This window comes from Agelaius phoeniceus, chromosome 34 (genome assembly GCF_051311805.1).
Source record: "Agelaius phoeniceus isolate bAgePho1 chromosome 34, bAgePho1.hap1, whole genome shotgun sequence".
Classification (NCBI taxonomy): domain Eukaryota; kingdom Metazoa; phylum Chordata; class Aves; order Passeriformes; family Icteridae; genus Agelaius; species Agelaius phoeniceus.
The window spans coordinates 1,437,424-1,460,550 of NC_135298.1; the positions used below are offsets into that span (position 1 = coordinate 1,437,424).

A 23,127-nucleotide genomic window follows, 5' to 3' on the forward strand; every position below is an offset into this window, starting at 1 on the left:
TCCCCATCCATGATCATGTCCTCCCATGTCACCATCCATGGCTGTGTCCCCCCATGTCCCTGTCCACGGCCACTTCCAACTCAGGTCCCCACCCAGGGCTGTGTCCCCACGTGTGCCCATCCAAGCCTTAGTTCAATGTCTTGATTTTTACCCCAATTTCAGGGCTTTCAAAGGTATGAACAGAAACCTTTGTGTTTGAAGGAAAAACCAAAAGGATTTATGTGTCCCTGCCAGAAGAGCATCCATGTGCTTGGGTGGGTGAGAAGAACCTTTTTTGGAGGGGTTTCCACCCCACTGTCTCCAAAATCATGGGTTTTGCCCCAGTCTGACCCGATTTGGTTGTAGAAGATGCCTGTGGGGCAGAGAGAATTAAAATGATGGATTTGTATTGGAGAAGACCTCCAAGGCCATCCAGTGTTACTTGATGCCACCAGGAAGACGCAAGAAGTGAGATTTTTCTGGGCTCAGAAGTCGACAAATCTGCTCCATGTCGCTATAGGACATGAAACAACACGAGCGCACACACCACTGTTCTCAAGGGGAAAAAAAGGGAAGTTTATTTCCTGACTCCAACATTTATAGTTTTCCAAAAGTGACAGTGGATTGGAGGGTGACAGTGCCACCTCTCCAATGACACTGGACAAACCAACAGTCCATCAGATTTCTTCTCCTCCATAAAAGAATGCAAAACAATAAGTTATTTACAGGAAGTATGTGAGAAAGTTTGCTACAAGAATGTAAACATCAGAAGGCTTAGAAAAATCTTCAAAAGTCAGGGCGACAGCTCTCCACAATGGATTTCTGATGTTGGTCTGTGGATGTGTCCAGGTGCTCACGGGGAGCCAGGAGCCAGCCAGGTGTCTTCCTAACACAAATCAGCAGCACCACGGATCACCAGGGCTCTGCCCAACGGGGTCACTGGGGATCATCCAGTGCTGATCCTCCAATGAGGGATGGAGCTGTGGAGCTGGAGCAGCACACAAAGCTCTTCCCGCCCTGGGAGCACTCCCACAGCTTCCCTCAGTGCTGGATGAAGCGGTCCAGCTGGAGGAAGATTGATTGATTGTCCTTCTCGGACGTCCCGGCCGGCTGTCCAGCACCGCTAGCAGTAGGGGGGCACTATCCCGATCTCCGTGGTTCGGGACAGCACCTAAGGCAAACGCTCTGTGCCGTGACAGCAGTGTTACCTTGTGGCAGGACGTGGCTTGGCTTATGGCTACAGTCAGCAGAAATGAGAGAGCGCTCTCCAGCTGTGGTGAATCCAGGTTTATTGGGTCCCAGGGGAAACCGACAACCAAAGAGAGCGAGGGGGAAGTTGCAACAGCTTATAAGGAGGGAGGGACACAGGGGAGGAGTCAGTCCTTGGACGAATAGGGTTTCAGAGGGGAGTGGGATACAAAAGATTGACTTAGGGAAAACCCCAATGGGGATAACTTGAGGGTGGGGCCCCGGCCCCTGAGCCAATCACTCGACGCTCCAGCTGAAAGTTTCTAGAGAGTTCTAGAGAGAAGGGTGGGAGCGCCGAGTGACCGACAGGGCACCGGGGAGGGATTTGAGAAAGGGTACATTAATCTCCAAGGCAACTGGGGAGGAGTTGGGATAACTGGCAGCATAAAGGAGGAAAGGGAGAACCAGGGCACAACCATTGCATGATAGGGGGAACAGAACAGTCCAACTTATACAGACAACACAACAGCTGGATGCGTTGGTGTTGGGTCAAGGCTGACCTCTGGGAGAAGCTCTTCCCACACCAGGCACACTCATAGGGCCTCTCCCCGCTGTGGATGTGCTGGTGGGCACTCAGGTGGGCGCTCGTCCTGAAGCTCTTCCCACACTCCCCACACTCGTAGGGCCGTTCCCCCGTGTGGCTCCTCTGGTGGGCAGTCACTTCATAGCTGGTCTTGAAGCTCTTCCCACACCTGGGACACTCGTAGGGCCTCTCCCCGGAGTGGATGAGCTGGTGCCTGAGGAGGCTGCACTTGTCCCTGAAGCCCTTCCCGCAGTCGGGGCAGCGGAAGGGCCTCTCCTCTGTGTGAGTGCGCTGGTGATGGAGGAGATTGGAGCTGATCTGAAACCTCTTGCTGCATTCATCACACTCGTAGGGCCGTTCCCCGTGTGGCTCCTCTGGTGGAAAATCAGGCTGGATCTGGCTCTGAAGCTCTTCCCCCACCCAGGACATCTGTAGGGCCTCTCCCGGTGTGGACGCGCTGGTGGCAGATCAGGTTGGAGTTGTGGCTGAAGCTCTTCCCACACTGCCCACACTCATAGGGCCTCTCCCTGGTGTGGATTCCCATGTGGGAGTTCAGGCGGGAGCTCCACCTGAAGCTCTTCCCACACTGCCCACACTCATAGGGCCATTCCTCTGTGTGGATTCTCCAATGGTTGATCAGGGACGATCTCCACCTGAAGCTCTTCCCACATTCTGAGCACTTGTGGGGCTTCTCCCCATCCTGAAGCTGCTCAGGGACCCCCAACTCTGACCTGTGGTCACCTTCCCGGCCCAAGGTGGGTCTTTCCTCCTCGGATCCCCGTGATCTGCGTTTGCAGCCCCTCCTTGTGTGGGATCTCCAGGACTTTTCCTCCCCGTTGGATTCCTGTGCCCTGGAGCCACTCCAAACGGCCTCAGCCACCAGGTTCTGCTGTGGGGATTTGTCCTCCCTGCTCTCCATGCTCAGCTCCTTCCCTGGGGGAGGAAGGAAAAGGAGAGGATGGGATTTGCCTCCGTGCCACAGGGAAGGGGAAGGAGATCCCCCCAGTGCATCCCTGGCTGGACAGCATCAGCAGTGGGGCTGTCCTGCAGCCGGGGGCCGTGCTGGGCTGGGAGATGGAGCAGGAGAGAGGGGGAAAGGGGCACTGACTTCCTCCTCACCTGCCTGGGTGTCCTGGGGCATCTTCTTCCTCCTCGCAGCCTCCTCCTCCACCTGGCCAAGGTTTGGGAATGGGAAATCCTGGTTTGGGGGGCAAAACAAGGGCTGAGCGTGTCGGGTTTGATGGTCCCGGTGCCCAAGTGCAGCTGGAGAAGTCAGCGCCCCTTTCAGCCTCGGGGGGCCCGGAGCCCACTCATCCCCAGCCTCCCCCACCCCTCCAGGCTGCCGGGGGTCCCTCTGCACCGGGATCGCCCCTCTCCGCCATGGATTTGGGGCGACTCCCCCTCCCCGCCCACCTGCGGCTTCCGGAGGGGGCAGAACCGGGGCAGCCGCGGCCCGAGCGGGGGAACCGCGTGGGGTTGGTGCTGCGGCTCCTCCTCCCGCTGCTCCTCTTCCTCCTCCTCTGGCCCTGCTCTTCCTCTTCTTCCCGCTCCTCTCTCTTTCCCTTTCCTTTTCCTCCTCCTCTGTCTCTCCTCTCCCTCCCGCTCCTCCTCCGCTCCCAGCCCGGCCCGGGCAGTGCCGGCACCCAAAAGCAGCCGCGCTCTGCCCTGGGGGGGTTCCAAAGCGGCCCCGCCACGCCCGGCACTGGGAGCGATACTGGGAGCACTGGGAACGATGGTGAGAGCAGCGGGCGGGAACTGGGAGCGCTCTCCCTGCCGGTCCCGCTCTTACTGGGAGCACTGGGAGCGATGGTGAGAGCAGCGGGCAGGAACTGGGAGCGCTCTCCCTGCCGGTCCCGCTCTTACTGGGAGCACTGGGACGGAACTGGGAGCAAACAGCGCCCGGACGCGGCTGCAGCCAGCGGGGGCGGGGCCGAATCTGAGGGCGTGGTTATGCAAATCCGGGAGCGATCGCCGCTCCCGGCGGCATCCGGGGAGAGGGAACCGGGAATGGGAATGAGGACAGGGAATGGGAATGGGGAATGGGGACCGGGAATGGGGAATAGGAATGGGAATGGGGACAGGGAATGGGAATGGGGACAGGGACACGGAATGGGGGATGGGGACAAGGAATGGGAATGGGAATGGGGACAGGGAATGGGAATGAGGAATGGGAATGGGGACAGGGAACCGGGAATGAGGACAGGGAACCGGGAATGGGGACCAGGAATGGGGAATGGGGACAGGGAATGGGAATGAGGAATGAGAATGGGGAATGGGAACAGGGAATGGGGTCCATACTGGGAATGGAGCAGGACGGGACTGGGAGTGGGGTGACACGGGAATGGGTGGAGGAAAGGGGAGTGACAGCAGGGAGGGGGGTATCCGCTACAGGGGACACCAGGAAGTGGGACAAGGGGACACAGGGACAGTTCCAGGCCAGGAGGTCCTTGATCAGCAGCCCCAGAATCTCCACCAGCATCTTCCAAAGCACCCGGAGCCACTCGGCCTCGTGTCCCCAAAGCCCTGAGCAAGCCCCAAGTCCTTCCCAGGAACTCTCAGCTACCTCGGACCCAGCATCCCCCACACCTCTGGAACAGCCCCCCACTTCTCAAGCCCCATCTTAGTTCAACATCTTTATTTTTACCCAGGTTTTGAGTGTTTGGAAAGAATGAAGAAATGTGAAAAGAAGACCCAGGCCATGAGGAGCCAGGAGGATGTGGAGCCCCCAGCCAGGTGTCTTCCCACCAGGGATCACCGGCACCACGGATCACCGGGGCTCTGCCCACTGGGGTCACTGGGGATCATCCAGCGCGGATCCTCCCGTGGGGATGGAGCTGGAGCAGCACACGGAGCTCTTCCCACACTGGGGGCACTGGCAGGGCTTCCCTCAGTGCTGGCTGCGTTGGTGTTGGGTCAAGGCTGACCTCTGGGAGAAGCTCTTCCCACACCTGGTACACTTGTAGGGGCTGTGACATCCCAGGAACAGGGCTGGGATGGGCTCTGGTGCCTGGGACATCCCCAGCAGCAGCGGGGCTGGGATGGGCTCTGGTGCCTGGGACATCCCCAGCAGCAGCAGGGCTGGGATGGGCTCTGGTGCCTGGGACATCCCCAGCAGCAGCGGGGCTGGGATGGGCTCTGGTGCCTGGGACATCCCCAGCATCAGCGGGGCTGGGATGGGCTCTGGTGCCTGGGACATCCCCAGCAGCAGCAGGGCTGGCTGTGATGCTCTCCAGTGCCTGGGCCATGCCCAGGGGTGCTGCTGGCTGGGGTTGGGTTGGTGCCTGTGCAGTGCCCAGGGCAGGGTCACAGCGCGGCAGCTCTCAGTGTCCCCAGCAGGCCACGCTGTCCAGGGCAGCCGTGCCAGCGCTCACTGCGCACTCGGGGCAGGCTGGGCTGGACGGGGCTCGGGGCACAAACGCCGCCCCCGGGGCTGGGCTCTGCCCCTGCCTCTGGGGCCCAGCCCCTGCTGGCAGCGCCTCGGGCAGGGCACGGGGCTGCTGCTGGCCCAGGGGGACAGGCCTTGCCCCCTGCCAGCTGCCCGGGCCCCTCGGGTGCCTGTGCCACAGCCCTGTGCCTCCTGTCCCCGCTACTCCCTGCCACCTCCACTCCCTCCATCAAAGCCCCACTCAACCTCTGCACTGTGACCTCTGGAAAGAACAAAAGAACAGGAAAGAAAGAATGAGAGAGGGAAAGGAAAAAGGAAAGGAAAGGAAAAAGGAAAGGAAAGGAAAGGAAAGGAAAGGAAAGGAAAGGAAAGGAAAGGAAAGGAAAGGAAAGGAAAGGAAAGGAAAGGAAAGGAAAGGAAAGGAAAGGAAAGGAAAGGAAAGGAAAGGAGAAAGGAAAAAAAGTAAAAAGAAAAGAGAAACATGTAGCCATTTGGCCCTGCCTGGATGCCAGGCACCCACCAAAGCTGCTCTCTCACTCCCCTCCAGAGATGGACAGGAGAAAAAACAGAATGAAGGCTTCATGGCTTGAGTTAAGGACTGGGACAGATCATTCAGCAAATGCCATCATAGGCAAAACATTTTTGAAATTACAGGTATTAATTGAATTTATTCTATCCAGATCAGGGCAGGATAGTGAGAAGTAAAATAAAGCTTCACAAACACCTTCTGCCTGTTCCTCCCTCCTTCCCAGCTCTGCTCCTCCCGCAGTGGTGCAGGCAGACAGGCACTGGGGGCTCTGCTCCGTTCATCACCCGTTGTTTCTCTGCTGCTCGGGGAGAGGAGTCGTTCCCCTGCTGTGCCAGGGGTCCCTCCTGAGACACTTCTCCATGAACTTCTGCAGGGTGAGTTCATCTCACGGACAGCAGCTCTTCACAAACTGCTGCAGCTGCCTCACTCTCCCAGGGGCTCACAAGTCCTGCCAGGACCCTGCTCCAGCGTGGGCTCCTCTCTCCACGGCTTTGCAGGTCCCTGCTGGGTCCCTGCTCCAGCACAGGTTTCTCATGGGGTCCCAGCCCCTGCTCAGGCACCCCCTGCTCCAGCACGGGCTCCTCCAGGCGCTGCAGGTGCATCTCTGCTCTCCGGGCCCTCCATGGGCTGCAGGGGCCCAGCTGCCTCCCCAGGGGCTGCCCAGGGAATCTCAGGGCAATCAGCTCCAGCCCCTGGAGCAGCTCCTGCCCCTCCTCCTGCCCTGCCCTGGGGTGTGCAGAGTTGTTCCTCTCACGTGTTCTCACCCTGCTCTTCCCTGCTCACAGTTACACCTACACCATCACCCATTTTCCTAAATCTCTTGCCCCAAAGGTGTTACCACCATTTCCAACTGGCCCAGCCTTGGCCAGCGGCCGGTGCATCCTGGAGCTGGCTGGAATTGACTCTGTGGGACACAGAGGAGCAGCTGCTTCCAGCAGCCTCTCACAGAAGGTGCTCCTCGAGCTCCCCTTACCAAAACCTGGCCATGCAAACTAAGTCTAAGCATGGTAGGGTTTTTATTACCATTATTAATTCTTCTTTTTGCTATTGTCACTATTATTGCCCCTTTGATGTCACACTGCCCCTGTGATGTCACAGAGCCAACTCTATGTCACCTTGTGATGTCATACAGCAGTGCTGTGACGTCACAAAGTCACCCTGTCATGTCACAATCTGTTTTGTGACGTCACAGCCTGCTCTATGATGTCACACAGCCACCAGGTGATGTCATAACCCACTCTCTGATGCCATTGAGCCACCCTCTATGATGGCAGACTCTGCTCTATGGCCTCATATCCTGCTCTGTCATGTCACAGCCAGTTCTGTGATGTCACAAAACCCTCAAGAACTCAGCTATAATAAAACACTGAAGTTTCTTGTACTTTGAAGAGATCCCTGTCAGGGACACAGCTGAGAAAGTGTCCCCAGGTTCCAGCTAGAGCAGAACACTGCAGGCAGTGATGCCAGGTGGGCACAAGCAAGGCAAAGGTGTCTCTGGTGCTGAGCACACCTGGATGTGTTTGAGGAATGCAAAGGGCCAAGGCCTGAGCCCCAGGGCCTGGCCAGGCAGATCCTGTCCCTCCCTCCTGGCTCAGGGCTCTTCCCGGGATGGGCACTGGCATGTGGGGATGTGCAATGCCAGGGGCAGGAGCGTGGGGCGGCCCCTGCCAGGCTGCTGAGCAGGGACAAGGAGGCCATGAGGCCCCAGGCCTGCAAGGGTCACTTGTCCCCTCCTGGCCCCAGGCCCAGCAGCCATGGCCAAAGTGCTGCCCAAGCTGGCTCTGGCAGGGCTGTCTTGCAGCTGCTGCCCATCCCTGTGCCCTGTGCAGCCCAGGCTGTCCCACGGTGTCCCTGCCCTGCGCCTCTGTCCCTGCAGGCTGTCGGCATCCCCCGGCTGCCCCACCTGGCTGGGCCCTTCCTTTGCTGACAGCTCTGCCTGGCCACTGCATGGTGTTTGCAGGGATTGAGCAATTAGGGCAAAGCTGTATCGCACTGTCTGTAAGGGGAGGAGTTCCTTAATAAGTACAGTAGGATATGATATAATATAGTAGAATAAAGCCATGGATCAGCCTTCTGCAATCATGGAGACAATGCTAATTATGACCTGGCTGGGAGCCTGCAACAACAGGCAAACACTGCAGTACTGATAAACAGAGGTAGAGCCAGGGGAGGGAGGCAGGTGGAAAAGGCTTTGTGCTGTCCCTGCTCTGAGGGGATGCTCAGCACGGCCTGAAGGTCTGCACATAGGAGAAAACAACAATGAACACAGAACAGCCAAATGATAAACAGGCACCAACAGCAAGAAGCCCAAGTTCCCTGGTGTTGGAAGTTTGAGGATCTGGGGGATTTCACAGAAGAACTGGCCCAGGGCATTGCCATGGCACAGGGGCAGGGAAAATGTATTGGCCATGTGCAGCAGAGCAGTGAGAAAGCCCCTGGCCCAGGCAGCTGCTGCCATGTGGGCACAAGCTCTGCTGCCCAGCAGGGTCCCGTGGTGCAGGGCTTTGCAGATGGACACGTAGCAGTCGGAGCACGTGAGGGTCAGGAATGAAAGCTCTGCTGCGATAAAGAACAAAAAGAAAAAGACCTGTGCAGCACATCCTGTGTAGGAGGTGGTGCTGGTGTCCCAGAGGGAATTGTGCATGGCTCTGGGCACAGTGGTGCAGATGGAGCCCAGGTCAGGGAGGGCCAGGCTGAGCAGGAAGAAGAACATGGGCGTGTGCAGGTGGTGGCCGCAGGCTACGGCGCTGATGATGAGGCCGTTGCCCAGGAGGGCAGCCAGGGAGATGCCCAGCAAGAGGCAGAAGTGCAGGAGCTGCAGCTGCCCCGGCTCTGCCAATGCCAGCAGGAGGAAGTGGCTGATGCAGCTGCTGTTGGACATTTGCTGGGGCTGCACGTGGGCACCTGTTCATGGAGAAAAGGACAGTGAAGGGTTAGAGGAGATACCTGTAACCAAAATCAAAGCCATTTCCCACACACCCTCCTTTGTAACACACACAGACATGCTCTTGTGTTTCAGAGTTCTGATGTTTTCCTTTTAAGCTCCTTCCATGGACTTCCTGGTACTCTTGGATATCAGAAACCCTGAGCATTTCTGCTGCCCTCTGGTAGAACAGACTGATTTCCCTGAGGCAAGATAATGAGTGGAGACTGGGGGCAGATGATCAGTCACTCCATTCTGTTTGCAGTTCCTCTGGGCTTTCACTTTTCTCAGCTGGAGGATGTTCACACTCCCACGTTTCTCTTACAAACCCCCAGGTACTGTGAGAGCAGATGGATCCAGCAGAGCCCAGCTCCACTTTTGTAGCCAAGGACTCACGTTGCTCATTCCACCAACCCAGCAGCATTTTCAGTGTCACAACACCTCTGCCTTTGCCCATGGATCTTATCACTCAGAGATGCTCCAGGACAGGTTTGCACGCTGGGGTGAAGCTCCCAGCCTGGACTGAAATGTCAGAGGGACTTGCAAGTGTCCTTCTGCTGGCATTGGCTGAAGGGAGATGCAGCTCCTTCCCTGGCTGCCCTGACAGCATTGCCCAGAGCCGGGCCCTGGGGACAGCGTCACCCTGAGCCAGCTGTGCCCCTCCAGAGCCCCCAGGGCCGGGCAGCTGCTCCCAGCCCTGTGCTCTGCAGAGGGAACTGGGCCCGGGGCTGCAGAGCTGCCCCACGGCTCTGCTGCAGCTCTGCCTGCACAGGAGGGGCTGCACACCTTGGAGCCCCGGGCCTGAGGGCAGAGGCTTGGCTGGGCCACAGGAGGGAGGGGGCTTGTTCAGAGGGAGGGGCTGCACTGCAGGGGATCCTGTGCACATCTCTCAACTCTCCCTGCCACAGCATTGCTGGGTTCTGTTTTCTCTCCTTCCCTGATCTTCTCTCTGCTTCCTGGAGATTTTCCTCCTGCAGGTGTTTCCCTGTGCCTGATCTCTCTGTGCCAGCACTCACAGAGCCCAAAGCTCTGTGCACTCTCCTTGGCCTGACAGAACCCTGCCTGTTTGCAGGGCACTGCCTGGGGGCAGCTTCTCTTTGCAGCTTGGAGAAAGGCCAGCTCAGACTGAGCCTGATGGCTCCAGCAAAGCTGCTGCTGCTGCTGTCCATGGGCACAGTGGCTGAAGGCACATTAGGGATCTCCTGTGAACCTGCTGGTCACTAGAAGGAACAGTTTGGTGGTCTCAGGCACCACTTGCCAAAATTCAGAACTAATAATTCATAATCATCCTTTAATAATTATCCCCCCTCCCTGGCACTCTCCAGTAGTAGGAATCTGAAGACAAAGTCTTAGGAAATTGCCTCATTTCAATCAAAATCCTTGTCTTGGAAATATTCTGAGACTGCTCAGCATGTGAGAGCTTCATGAGCATTTCAGCTCCCCTGCAGCAGAAATGCTCAGAGATGCACTGCCAGAGTCTGCAGGCATTGGGATGTTGCAGCTTTAGGAGATCAGTGCAGGAGCTGCAGCTGCATTGTCCTGCAGCCAGAGGTTGCTGTGCCAAGGGCTGGCAGTGATTGTGCCCCAGGCACTTCCCAGCCCCTTCCCAGCCCTGCCTGCTTGAAGCTCTCTGTGCCTCTGTGCTGTGCCCGGGCTGGCTGCAGGCAGTGCCCCAGCCCTGCTGGGCTGTGCACAGGAGCTGCTCCTGCCCAGAGCTGTCTCTCTGCAGCTCTGCTGCCCTTGCCAGGAGCTGCCTCTGGGCCAGGAGCCCGGCCCAGCTCAGCAGCACAGACACAGCACAAGGACTTTAGGAGCCTCTGGGCCTTTGTGCTCAGGCCCTGAACATCAGGCCCTGAGAGGGAGCTGAAGAAGCCTCTGCAGAACTCCAAGTCACAATCCAACTCCAAAGTTTCTTGGACTTGTAGTGGCTCCCACTGAGGGACACGACAGAGAAAGTGTCCCCAGGCCCCAGGCAGAGCAGAGAACTGGAGGCACTGATGGCAGCTGGGACAAAGAGAAGCCAAGGCTTGGTGCCCTGGGGCACAGCAGGGTCTGTGCCAGCAAGGGCTGGGAGGAGACACCTTGTGCTGAGGCCCTGGGGCCTCCTGGCCCAGCCCCAGCCAGGCTGGGCACTGCCAGCCCCTTGTGCTGCCCTCTGCATCCCCCCCTGGCCCACATCCCAGGGGCCTCAAGGATCTGCTGCAAGGAGTCCCTGGGGAGCCTTGCTCAGCAATGTCCCTGGCGGCTCCTGAATGCTCCCTGCAGGGGCTGCAGCTTTTTCAAAGGACTTGGGGTTTGGCTTTGGCCTTGCAGTCTCTGAGAGCTTTGTGCAATCATGGCCTCCAATTACCTGCTGTAATTAGTCCCTGCAGAGGCTCTGTCAGTAACACCACTCAGTGGGGCTCATGAATGCTTCAAGGCACTTCAGTTCTTTTAAGGTACTTGGTGTTTCCCTTTGGATCCAGACTCAGGGAGAGTTTTGTGCAATCATGGCCCCAATTATCTGCGCTAATGAGTCCCTGGAGAGCTTTGTACTGACACTCAGTGGGGCTCATTCATGCTCTGAGACACTCAAGGTGTTGAAGGTACTTTGGATTTTCCTTTCCACACTGAGTGTCTGAGAGGTTTTTGTGCCATCCTGGCCACCAATTCTCTCCTCCAAGGAGTCCATGAGGAGCCTGTGTTGGACAGGGACCTCAGTGGGAGCCATGAATGCCTGGAGACACTTTGGGTGTTTCCTCTGACTCTGACTCTGACAAGGCAAGGCTTGTGCAATCTCCTCCCAGGCCCTGAGGTTCAAGGGCTCAGCTCCAAATGCACAGTGAGGCTCATGAGGATCAAGCAAGTCCTGACAAACCATGGCTCTGCCTTGATTTCCCTCTGCTCCAGTGCAGTTCATTAGGAGGGTTTCCTTTGACAGTTATGGAGAAATAGCTCAAAGAGCTTCTAGGAAATATGTATTCCTATTTTAAAGGCTGTCTTTTATTGCTTTTCTTATTACACAAGAGGTGATTGCAGCATTCCAGGTCTGATATTGATGCAGGGACTGTCCTAAGGAGGTCTGGCCTGCTCAGAGAAGCTGTGCCTTGAGCTCTGAGCCAGTGTGGACAACCTTGCTCCACATTCCCCAAGCCCATGGTGTCTCTCCTCCCTCACCTGGGAGCTGCTTTGCTTGGAGAAGTGGCTGCACTCAGGCAAAGAGGGATTTTCCTTCTTTGAGTTTTGAAGCCATCTAAAACTCCTGAGTTTCCCCATTGCAAACAGACATCCTCCTCAAGTGTGTGCCAAGCCCAAGGTGGCACCAAGAGCACTCCAGCCCTGCCCTGGGCCAGCTGTGAGGGTGGATCATCATCCCAACAGGCAGTGGGCCATTGCAAGGGGCTGTTGCCATGGACACTGCAGGGACCCCAGTGCTGGGTTTGGGTGCCATGGCAACCGCCATCAGTTCAGGTTTCCTTGGAAAGCAGCCCCAGGAGCCATTTCTGCAGCCAGGTTCCATGGCCCCTTGTCTGCAGAGCTGCTGCTGCCCTGGGCTGCCATGGACACCCTGAGGACAAAGCGGTGCCAGGGCTGTTCCAGGTACAATTGCAGTGACACTGGTTGGTGCCAGCAGGTGCCATGGCAACGGCCACGGGGACCCGTTCCTTGGTTTGGTGCCATGGCAAGCAATGCCCGGAGCCGTTGTGATGGTTGGTGGGCATGGAAAGCTGCCCTGGGCCCCTTGCTCAGGGCTGGTGTCAGTGCCCAGAGCCAGAGGGGATCCCTTGCTGGGGGCTGTGCCATGGCCACCTGCCCTGTGCTGCGCTGGCCGCTCGGGCACCAGGAACCAGCAGCCAAGGGCACTGCCAGGGCCAAAGGCCAGGTCAGCCAGACAGAAAGGGGCAGGGCTGGGCACTGTTTCCATGGCAACCGGCACTGGGGGGGGACACCTGGGGCACCTGGCCTGGCAGTTGCCATGGAAAGCCCTGGCAGGCACTGAGGGCACAGCCCCTGGCACTGAGACACTGCTGGGCCGGGTGCTGAGCACAGCGCTGAGCACGCAGAGATGGTTTTGTTCTTGCTGAGCTGCAGCACAGCCAAAGCCTGTCCTGCCCCTCGTCCAGCCACGCTGGGGAGGGGCTGGGGCTGCGGGGGAGCTTGGCAGGGGACACAGCCAGGACAGGTGACCCCAACTGACCCCGGGCACAGCCCAGACCAGAGCACATCATGCTCAGGGTATGAAGGGGGGGAACAAGGAGCAAGGGGGGAATTTTGGAGGGAGGCTTTTTGCCTTCCCAGCTAACACTTAGGCAAGAGGGGGCCCTGTTTCACCAGGGGGCAGGGTCACTACCAAAGACACAGACACCAACTGAAGGAATTGTGGCATTTATATCATGCACAGCTGCAAAGCATTACAAAAGGATAAGCTCAGCAAAGCACATCATCATTAGCAAAGAATTACAAAAGAAGCTCAGCAATCCATCAGAACTCATCATTACATTTTGATGACTAACCCCTTGGTCAAACACTAGAGGTGTTTGTGGCAGACAAAGATTCTGGCTGACTATCAAGGTACACCTTACAGACATCAGTAGTACTTTAGTGACACCGTTCTTCATTCTTTTTTCTCAATCTCCTTGGAGTTAGGAACAAGAATTCTGTTGTCGATGGAGCTGGCACCTTTTTAATTCCAGAATAATGCCCCCAGGCCCTTTGCTGTTCAGCTTTACCATGTTGTCTGGGGCTAACAAGGCTTGGGGGGCCCTTTCCCCTCTGGCTGGAAGGGGCCAGGTCCCAGTCCCTGAGGGGCTCCCAGGCTCCTGGATGCAATTCCTGTGCAAGTCCCTCAGTGTCACAGCAGCCTTCCCATGGAGCCCCGTGGATCAGAGCATTTGCCAAAGGGGCCCTTGGGGCAAACAGGGAGATTTGGTCTGGCAGCATGTGTAAAACAATATCCTGTCAGATCTACTTGTTCTCACACACAATCCTTGGCTGCAGGGACACATTCCCATTGCTCCTGCCCAGCTTTCAGGACTCAGAGTTGTCTTTCCCAGGAGCTGCTCCTTCAGCTGCCTCGGGAGGGCCATTTGGCCTCCGGACCCACACTCTGGCTCCATTATTAGGACTGCTGCATCCAAACCCTTTATCTCCACAAACGGTGGCGATTGCAGGTGGAGCTCCTTTTTTCACAATCGTTCTCAAAATTGCAATATCAATAATTGTGCTACCCCGTCATGGGGTTGAATAATCCAATCCTGGTCACTATTGTTTCACAGAATTACTGTAAGTTCTCCTGCATATTCTGCATCAATTCCTCCTGCCATGACATGAACACTTTGCAAGGCCAAGCTCCAAGGGAGCAGTTACCAAAGCAAAGTGTCCTGGAGGAATCTGAATTCCTGTTTCAGTATTGATGGCTCTCATTTGCTTTGAATTCATCCTCATTAATTCCACTGCATGAAGGCCCAGCCCTGCAGCCTCTGGGCTGGCCCTGCCAGGGGCCATCACAGCCAGAACAATTTCCCAGGCAGTCCAAGTCTCACTGCCCATGGTTGGATTTGCAAATTGGGGGCAGCTGTGCACAGCCAGGGGGTTTCCATTTCCCCCGTGGGCCATTGTTCAGGGCATGGAGCACATCTGGGAGATGGGTTCTCCATGGGCAAAGGTTCCCATCTCCTCATTTTTTCAACTGCTCTTTTAACAACCCCTTCACCCGTTCAACCAATCCTGCCGCTTGTGCATAGTCTGGGACATGAAAAACCCTGCAGGCTTCATCCCTGTATTTTTCACAGCAACAGACAAAGCACTCTGCATCACAGTATCAGCAAACCCTGGGGAAATAGCCAATTTCCTCCCTTCCTCCTTTTTACATTGTATACAATCTCACATAGTTGACCACTGACAGTAGGGTCCTGGCCAATCCTGTTCTGTAGGGTATTTAGAGTTACATTCCTGAGCAGCCAAAGCTACCAAATTAGTATTGTCAGCACTATTTCACATTATTATTATTTCATAGGTAGAAATACATATTGATATACATATAGACAGATAGATACAGACATATATATATAATATATATATACATAAATATACAGATATATATATATATTAAGGTCTTATTATACAATAAATACATATAGTTATTTAGTATATTGATATTTCACTGGTACAAATGCAGCTGAGCTCAAGATTAAAACCTTCTTCTCTTGCTCCATGTGGGAGCATTCCAACAATAATTGTTCCTTCTGAAGCTGCTGTTTCTATTGGACTCTTAACAAATTCATCTTTGTCTGCCCAAACCCACAAGTCCTTTTCCTTTTCCATGTGCAGTTTTTGGATGCATTTGAAGACATCCAGGGCTGCAGCTTCTTTTACCCGACTGCCCCACTGCTCCCACGGGGCTCCCACCTCAGCCCACTGCAGAGCCAGGGAACTCCAGGGAAGGGCTTCCCATCTGGGAATTTCTGATGGCACTGATGCCTCACATTGACATTGAACAAGTGACATTTGGTTGGGATCTGGCCAGACTGGGCCAGTTTGGTTTGACCAGTGGCCAAAGTCAGCACCACAGACACAGACTCCAACGGAAGGAATCAGTGTCATTTCCTGCAGTTCAGAGCAGCAAAGAATCACAAAAGGAGCAGCTCAGCAATGCACCCAATCATCCCCACCAAAGATTGCCTGCAGTGGTTAAGAAAGATGCAGCAGCATTTCCCCTCAGCCTTTCCCATCCCCCAGATGCACACAGCAGCTGGGGAAGCTGTCACAGCCAAGGGCTGCAGAGCCACTCCTGGGCACTGGCAATTCCTGCAGGTGCCTCCAGCCCCAGCTGAGGCTCCAAGCCCGCTGGGAGAGGGCCCAGCTCTGGCAGTGCTGCATGAACAAACTGACAGCACTGCTAGTGTGCCAACATCTGCTTTCATCCTCCTCTTGGCTCCCTCCCAAAGCCTGGCCAGGCCTCAAGGAGGAGCCAAGGCAGCTGACTTTGATCCTTCAGCCCCACACAAGGCCAGATGTCAGATTTCATGGCCTTCTCTGGCTTCTAAATACACAAAGGTCCATCCATGTTTCACTAAGGAGGGGCTACATCTATCACAGTGCTAATGACCATGCAGATCTCATCAGGGAGCAGATACAAAGATAACCTTTGCTTGGAAGGTTCCTCCAGAGGCCACCTTGGGCTCAGGGCCTGCTGTCCAGGCCTCACTCAGGGCTGCTGTCCAGGCCTTGGCACTTCAGGGACGTGCTTTAGTGCTGGGCTTGGCACTGCTGGCTGAGCGGCTGCACTGGGTGAGCTCAGAGGGCTTTTCCAACAGAAAGGATTCTGTGATTCCATGATGATATCCGCTGCATTCAGCTGGGGCTATTTCAGCAGCATTACTTTGCTCCAGAAGTTCCCTCTTGCCCAGCTCCTGTGGCCTGAGGCTTCAGCTCCTTCAGCTCCTGGTGCTGAGCTGCTCATGCTGAACGAGAGCACTCAGAGAGACGAATCCAGTCCATCCAATTCCTTCTGGGACACGCAGAGGGGAGGCTGTGCAAACAGGAGCATTGTTTGCTGTGGCCTCCTCTCTGCCCTTCACGCCTTCCAGCGCTTTGAAGCAGCCAAGAGCTTTCTCCAAGAGTGCAATGGAGCAGCTGCTCCTGCTCGCGGGCCTGGCTCTTCCCAGTCTCTGCCCTTGCCTGCTTCTGTCCCTCGTGCTGTGCCCTCTGTTCCCCCAGGGCTGGCTGGCTGCTGCCCAGGACTGTGGCACTGGCACTGATCCAGTGCTCCAGAGCCTCCTTTCTGTGCCCTTGGAGCTGCCTGGGCACAGCAGCCTTTTCCATCTGGAAGCTCCCCATGGACAGGGAGTGCCCAGCTCCGTTCCTTGCACAGCCTCCAGGAGCCCAGGGCTGCCATCTCAGGTCCCTGCTGGCACTGGGGGCTCCCAGGTGCCTCAGGCTGCTCTGACATGGGAGGGAACAGGAGCAGGGGCTGTGCTGAAAGTCAGCTCCATCTGCTGCTGCTGCTGCTGCTGCTGTGGGGTCATTTGTGCAGCCCTGGCCCAGAGTCAGGGATCAGATGCTGCCAGTCTCTTCCAGCCCTGGCTGCTCAGAGGTTGGGCCTTGGAGCCTCAGGTGGCCAAAGGCAGCTGCTGCTGGGCCCTCTGTGTGTGCCCGTGTTCAGCAGTGCTGCTCCATCAGTCTGTGCCCAGCAACGGGGAAAAGCCTCAGCCCTGCAGGGCCAGGAGCTGCCGGGCTCTGCCTGAGCAGCTCAGCCAGCAGGAAGGGAGCTGCTCCACACAGGAACCAGGAGCAAAGGACACTCCTTTTGTAGGACATGTTTTCTATTTAAAGGAAAAAAAGGAAAAAGAAAAAAAACTATATAAAATGTGAAAGATGAAAACAAAACCCAAGTGTTAGTGAAAAACTTCTGAAACTTTGCATTAAGCGGTAAATGATCTTTCCAAAAAGAGAAGTCAATTATTTTCATTGTAAATGTGCTGATGCCATGGATCCATCTTACTGACCCCAGCAGCCTTTTAAAAGATTTTGGGCTTTGTTTCCAACATTGCCATTTGAAATTGTGCTCAAAGAGGAAATTGCTTTGTGCCCTTCCCGCTCCAAGCAGGACTGGGAATGGAAACTCTGTCAAAGCCCAAATCCTTTAGAAGATGCCCTTCCTTCTCAGCCTGGGAAGGAGCTGCACATTCCCTTTGAAACTGTCAGGGATTTCTTAGAGACAAAAAGTGCCACTTAGGGCTTTTTGCTCTGGTTTGGCAGTGCAGAAAGACAATTCTCCATCAATCAGCTCCAGACTGCACTGCCTCAGGAACACGGCCCACTCGCCAGCTTTGGCCCACTCAGGCACTTCTAGAGGAGGAAGAAAGTGCAATTGCACAATTCCAGCCAATCAAGAAGGAGGAATGGGACAGACAAACACCCTGTGCAGATCCAGGCATTCAGCTGGGACTGTGGAGGGTTTGGGTTCTTGCCAATTGGATGTGTGTCCCCAGCTGCAATCTCTGGGCCTGCAGCAGAGTCTCACTCAGCTGCCAAAGCAGAAAGCTCAGGCGCTGTGCTCGCAAGGGGCTCGTCTGATGCAAAGCTGTCAGAGCAATGTGAGGGCAGAGCCAGCCCAGCTGGGCCCAGGGCTGAGCCCAGCAGAGCCCTGGCAGAGCCCAGAGCAGCCTCAGCAGCCGCAGAGCCCGGCTGCAAGGAGAGAAAGCAGAAAGTGCCCCTCAGCTGAGGGCTCCTGTGCCCTTGTGCCAAGGCCTGCGGTGCCCAGGCCATGCTGGCTGTGCCCAGAGCTGTGCCCAGAGCTGCCCATCCCTGCTGCCTTTGGCAGCAGAGCAGGAGGGCAGGACATGTGCCCAGCCTGCAGCCAGCCACGGCACATCCAGCCCTCAGCAGCTGCCCAGAGCAGGATGCTCCTGTGCTCGCTGCCATCTCCCAAAAGCTCTGATCCCACCCTGCCAAGCACACACGGACCCACCTCACGCCAGCCACGGCTGCAAGAAAAGCTGCTCCCAAACCACGTCCTCAGCCTTCTCCAAGGCCACCGCCCATCCACGCCACAGCTGCTCCCAAGCACTTCCCCATCCACACTGGACCACCTGGACCGCTTCCTCTGGAAAAACAAACAACACATTCTTGAAAAGAGATTAGAGACAAAAAGGGAAAACAAGAAAAACAGGAAAAACTCTTATCTCTCTCAGGGCCTTGAGGAAGGCCCAACTCCTACATGGTAGGGAAAAACCGAGCCATGGGTGAGGGAAGCCCACACTTTCTCACTTCCACCCTGCACTGCCCTCCAAAATCACGGTGATCCCAATGCAAACAAGGGCAGTGCAGCAGCCCAGCCCTTCCTTGCCTGCAGAGTAAAGCAGCCCCTGCACAGCTTCTGGAGTCCCACCTCTGCTCCCAGCATGGGGCTTTGTTTGTGTCGGGCTGGCTGCCCCAGCCCCAGCCCCAGCCCAGGCCACGGTGGCTGCTGGGGGCTGTTGGCAGGGCCAGGAGCCCACTCCCATTTGTACCCAGCCCAGCCCATGCCCCAGCCCTGCCAAAAGCAGCTGGGCAGCGACTGAAGAATGAGTTGCATCTGCCCCAGCACAGGGGGAACCTTTGCTTCCCAGCCAGGCTGGGCCATGCCCAAATCTGGCAGCATTTCCCCACGTGGGGACTCACCTGCAAATTCCCTGTGGAGTTTGGCTTTGAAGAAGGTGCCAGAATCAAAGTCCATCACCTTCAGCCTCCAGTGGCCAGGCTGAGGAAGAGCTTCTCATCCTTGATGTCATCCTGGCTGTCTCCAGCAGCAGCAGCAGCAGCAGCAGCAGCATCCCCACCCGGTACAGCTTCTCCAGGGGCTCCTGCTCCTTCCCTGGGGGGAGACCAGGCTCTCAGGACTCTGCCCAGTGCCCCAGCTGTCAGGGAACCAGCACAAGCAAAACCAGCTTGGATGGCAGCCACCAGTGCTGGGCAGAGCAGCTCAGCTGCAGCACAAGGGCTGCGTGTGCCCATCCCATGACCCTGTGCAGTGACACAGGCAGCACAAAAAGGTCTGGGTTCCTTTGCTTCTGATTGCCAAGGCATGTGTGGAGCTGCAACTTACCAGGGCCCTGCATCAAAGTGTGCCTGTGGCTCTCTCCCTTCTTCTATGGCCGAGGAATATCCTGCACCCAAGGATCAGAGAACAGGTCTTCTAATGTGGGTCTTTCCAAGGAGTTCACAGATAAACACCACCTGATCAGATCTTTGCACTCTGGGCAGAGAAAGCAGAAACTGCCGGTCAGCCAGAGAAGGCTCCTGTCTGCTTTGCCCCACTATTGCCATGCCCAGGCCTTGCTGGATGCGCTCAGGGCTGGGCCTAAACTTTCCCATCAATTCCCTGTTTTGGAGGAGAGCAGGACATGTGCCACCTCCTCAGCAGCTGCCAGAGCGGGATGCTCACGAGCCCGCTGCTGGCTCCCAGCACTGGGATTCCCCCCGTGCCCAGAGAAGAGGATCCACCTTGAGAGAGCCCTTGCGGCAGCGGGAGCTGGCCCCAGCTGAGGTTCCGGCCCCTCCTGAAAGGGTGCTCCCCGCAGACCATCTGGTGCAGCAGGATGCCCAGGGACCAGATCGTTGCTGCCTCGCCATGGTACCAGCCAAAGTGGGTCCATTCCGGGGGGCTGTAGGATGGTGTTCCTATGGAATACAGATGGAGTTCAGCAGGGGGATGCTGCTGCTCCCAGAGCCTGGCCCCAGCATCCCTGGGCCTGCGGGGGCTGCATCAGTGGCACACAGGGTGACCACTGCCCTCTTGCCAGCACCTGGGACTTGTGCACAAACTAAGGCTTGGAAAAGAAGCCACTGGTGTCAGAAGAGGGCAGAAGAAGCCCCAGCTAAGCCTGACCATGACATGCAAAGGAAAAGCCCTCTGTGCTGGGGAAAACATGCCCTGTTCCTCCCTGTCTGCATTGCCCCAAAAATATTAGGAAGCCAAGGCAAACAGGGCGAGTGGAGCAGTGCAAGCCCTTCCTCTCACCTGCACACCAAACTGGCGGGGGCACAGGTTCCGCCCCCCTCTCTGCTACCCCCACCCACGGGGGTTTTGGTCGGGCTGGCTGCCCCAGCCCAGCCCCAGTCCTGGGCAGAGTGGCTGGCAAAGGCTGCCAGCAGGGCTGGAAGATGGCCCCCCACCCAGCCCCGCTCTAAAGCAACTCAGCTGAAGACTCAGTCCCCTGACTGGCAGCAAAAGGGAGAATCCCCGCTGCCACAGCCAGCTTGGGCTGGGAGATGTTGGGCCATGAGATCCCGGGACCAGGAGTACACCCTTACGTGGGCTCACCTGCAAAGTGGGTGTAGGCTGTCTCTTGCAGGTAGGTGCCACAGCCAAAGTCAATCAGTTTGGCCTGCCCGGTGGCCAGGTCAAGCACGATGTTCCCTGGCTTGATGTCGCGGTGCAGGACCCCGCAGCTGGTGCAGTGCCGCACGGCCTCCAGCACCTGGCGGAACAGCTCCCGCGCCACCTCCTCGGGCACGAACCGGCATGCCCGAATGACACGATGCAGGTCCTGACACCGCTCTGGCCGCTCCATCACCATCACGATGTGGTTGGGCAGCTCGAACCACTCCAGCAGCTGCACCACACCGGGGAAGCCAGTGGACACCTTGGCAAGCAGCACGATCTCCAGCGGGGCCCTGCTGCCGTCGGGCTGCGGGAGGAGCACGATGCCCTCAGTGGGACCGATGCCGTGCCAGGCCTGGGGAAGCCCTGAGCCAGCCCGGGATGCTCTGCACCCTGCGCTGCGCCCACGCCCGCTCCCCCTCGAGGCGTCCTGGCGGCTTCCACCGTGCCGGGCCTCGGCTCATCCCCGCCCGGCAGCCCCGGCTGCTGCCGCTGGCCCCGCTCACTCACCAGCTCGCCCCAGTGCCGGACGCGGTTCCGTGGCACCCTCTTGATGGCCACCTGCAAGCCAAGGACAGCAGCGGGCTCAGCTCGCCGCTCGCCCTGCCCAGCCCCATCCTCCTCCTCCTCCTCCTCCTCCTCCTCCATCCCCTCCTCCTGCGCCCGCCGCCGGCCCCGCCGCTCACCGGGGCGCCGTCCGAGAGCCGCGTGGCCGCGAAGACGCTGCCGAATCCTCCGCGCCCCAGCAGCGAACCCAGGTGGTAGCGCTCCTGCAGGGCCTCGTGCGCCGTCCCTGCGGGCGGGACGCGGCTGTCAGCGCTCGGCCCGGGGCCAGCAACGGCCCCCGAGCGCCCCTCAGCCGCCCCGGGCCGGCCATGCCCAGGCCTTCGCTCCTCGCAACGCGGCACGGGAGGCTCGGGGCCGGCGGCCGCGCTGCCGAGCGGCGGAGCTCGGGCCGGGGAAGCCGCAGCGGAGGCGGCGGCAGCGGCCGCGCCGCCTGTGTCCTCCGCAGGCCCCGGGAGGAGCCGGGGCCGGGGCCGGGCTCGGGGCTGGAGCCTGCCTCGGGGCCGGGGCCGGGCTCGGGCCAGGCGGAGGCAAAGGGCGGCGATGCCGCCCCTGCACACGGCACTGATGCCCGCCCAGCAGCGCCACCGCCAGTAGGGCCAGAGCCGGGCGGAGGCGAGACCGCGGCGGGACGGGCGGGGCCGGGCACGGGGCAGCCCCGCCCGGGGCTGGGGTCGGGCCGGGGGCATGGCCCGGCCCGGCAGGGGGAGAGGGAGGCGGGGACACGAGAGGGAGGCGGGGAGAGGAGAGGGACGCCGGGCAAGGGACCCCGGGAGAAGGGTGCCCGACAGCGGGAAAGGGAGACTCAGAGACAGAAAGAGAGAAAGACCAAGAAAGAGAGACAGAGGAAGAAAGATAGAAAGAGAAAGATCCTTATCGATTATATGCTTTGCTGCTTCTGCCGCTGTTGCCGCCGCTGCTGCTGCCGCCGCTGCCGCCGCTGCAACTGAAGCACCGGGGCCGTTCGTCCCCGTGTCCGTTCCCCGCTCGCCCCACGAGCCCCACGTTCGAGCCCCGCGCGCCCCGGGCACAGCCCCTGCGTCCGTCCAAACACGGGAACTTTGCAGCCTTGAGCCCAGGTGCAGAGCCCTGACTCCTGCACACTGGCACAGCAATCCCCTCGCTTGCTGCTCTGCATTGGCCTGGCTGAGGGGCAAACACTGGCGGGACACCTTCCCTTGGGCTAGGATTCCTACCTGAGCCCAGCACTGCACGTACATCTCCAGTGTTGCCTTCCAGTAACAACAGGGGAAGCAAAACTGTGTGTGCCTCATGGTATTTTAGAGTGTCTAAAAATCACTAAGCCACTTATCTTAGAGGTACAGTGCATCTGGAATTACTGGGATGGAGAAGTAGTGCAACATGGAAAAGGGGAGCATAGAAATAAATAGAGGAAAACATCTTGGATTGTTTCTTTCATTTTCATTTCACTTCTGGAAAGCTGTTTCAGTTTTCCAGGAATCTTCTCCTGTCTGCTCTTGCCAAGAATCTCTCCTGGAGAATAAGGTCAAGCTTCTGTCCCAAGATTTGCCACCAGCTGCAGCTTCTCTTGGCTTTCCACACTGCACAGTGTCTGCAGCAGGACTTTTGCAGGAAAGCAGGACAAATGTTTGGAGCACTTTACATGTCCTTTCTTTTCCTGGTGGGCTGCGGTGTTGTGCCACTGGTGAAGTTTCCATTGTGACTGTTTGTGCTGCTTTAGGGCAAATTTTGGGAGGAAACCTCCAAAAGGGGTCCATCTAGAAAGCAAGTTCCAGTGGCCTCTCCCCCTACTAGTTCAGAAAAAGACTTCCCTTGGGAAAAGTAATAAAACCCCAGTTTATTTATCAAGTAAAGTATTCCCAAGCATGAAAAGTGAGTAATATTAAATAAAACCTCTGACAGTGCTGAAGAGATGGCAAATTCAGAAAGTCCTTTTTGTGGGTTGTAGTTGGCTCACTTGGTCTCTTCTAAGTCCCTCTGGTGCTGGAATGCAGCGTCCCAGACCTTGGTGGGCCACAGGTGTGAGCTGCAGGTGTTCTTCCGGGTTTTCAGTCCAGAGCAGGTTTAAACAGTTCCAAGAAAAAGGAAAGTCCCAGTCCCAGGAACTTCTCTGCCTAAGCTAGCTAAAACCAAATTGCTGGACCTGGGC

The 23,127-nt window shown here is 57.3% G+C and overlaps 1 protein-coding gene across 1 annotated transcript; it reads right to left on the reverse strand.

Moving 5' to 3' along the window:
- Positions 1-1,020: 1,020 nt before the first annotated feature.
- Positions 1,021-22,675, reverse strand: LOC143696403 (uncharacterized). Its single transcript, XM_077192535.1, has 9 exons — positions 22,621-22,675; positions 21,119-21,225; positions 20,943-20,993; positions 20,373-20,739; positions 19,553-19,729; positions 2,870-3,013; positions 2,178-2,683; positions 1,728-2,119; positions 1,021-1,102 (listed from the first exon to the last, which is right to left on the reverse strand). Exons 1-9 carry the CDS (start codon positions 22,673-22,675, stop codon positions 1,021-1,023), a joined length of 1,881 nt encoding a protein of 626 aa, XP_077048650.1.
- Positions 22,676-23,127: the final 452 nt, after the last annotated feature.

Coding starts and splice junctions, on each gene's coding strand:
- LOC143696403 (XM_077192535.1), bottom strand. CDS start 22,675: ATGGAAACTTCACCAGTGGCACAACACCGCAGCCCACCAGGAAAAGAA. Junction 21,226..22,620: donor ACCAGGAAAAGAAAGGACAT/GTAAAGTGCTCC, acceptor TCCCGCCCGCAG/GGACGGCGCACGAGGCCCTG. Junction 20,740..20,942: donor TCCGGCACTGGGGCGAGCTG/GTGAGTGAGCGG, acceptor CTCCTCCCGCAG/CCCGACGGCAGCAGGGCCCC.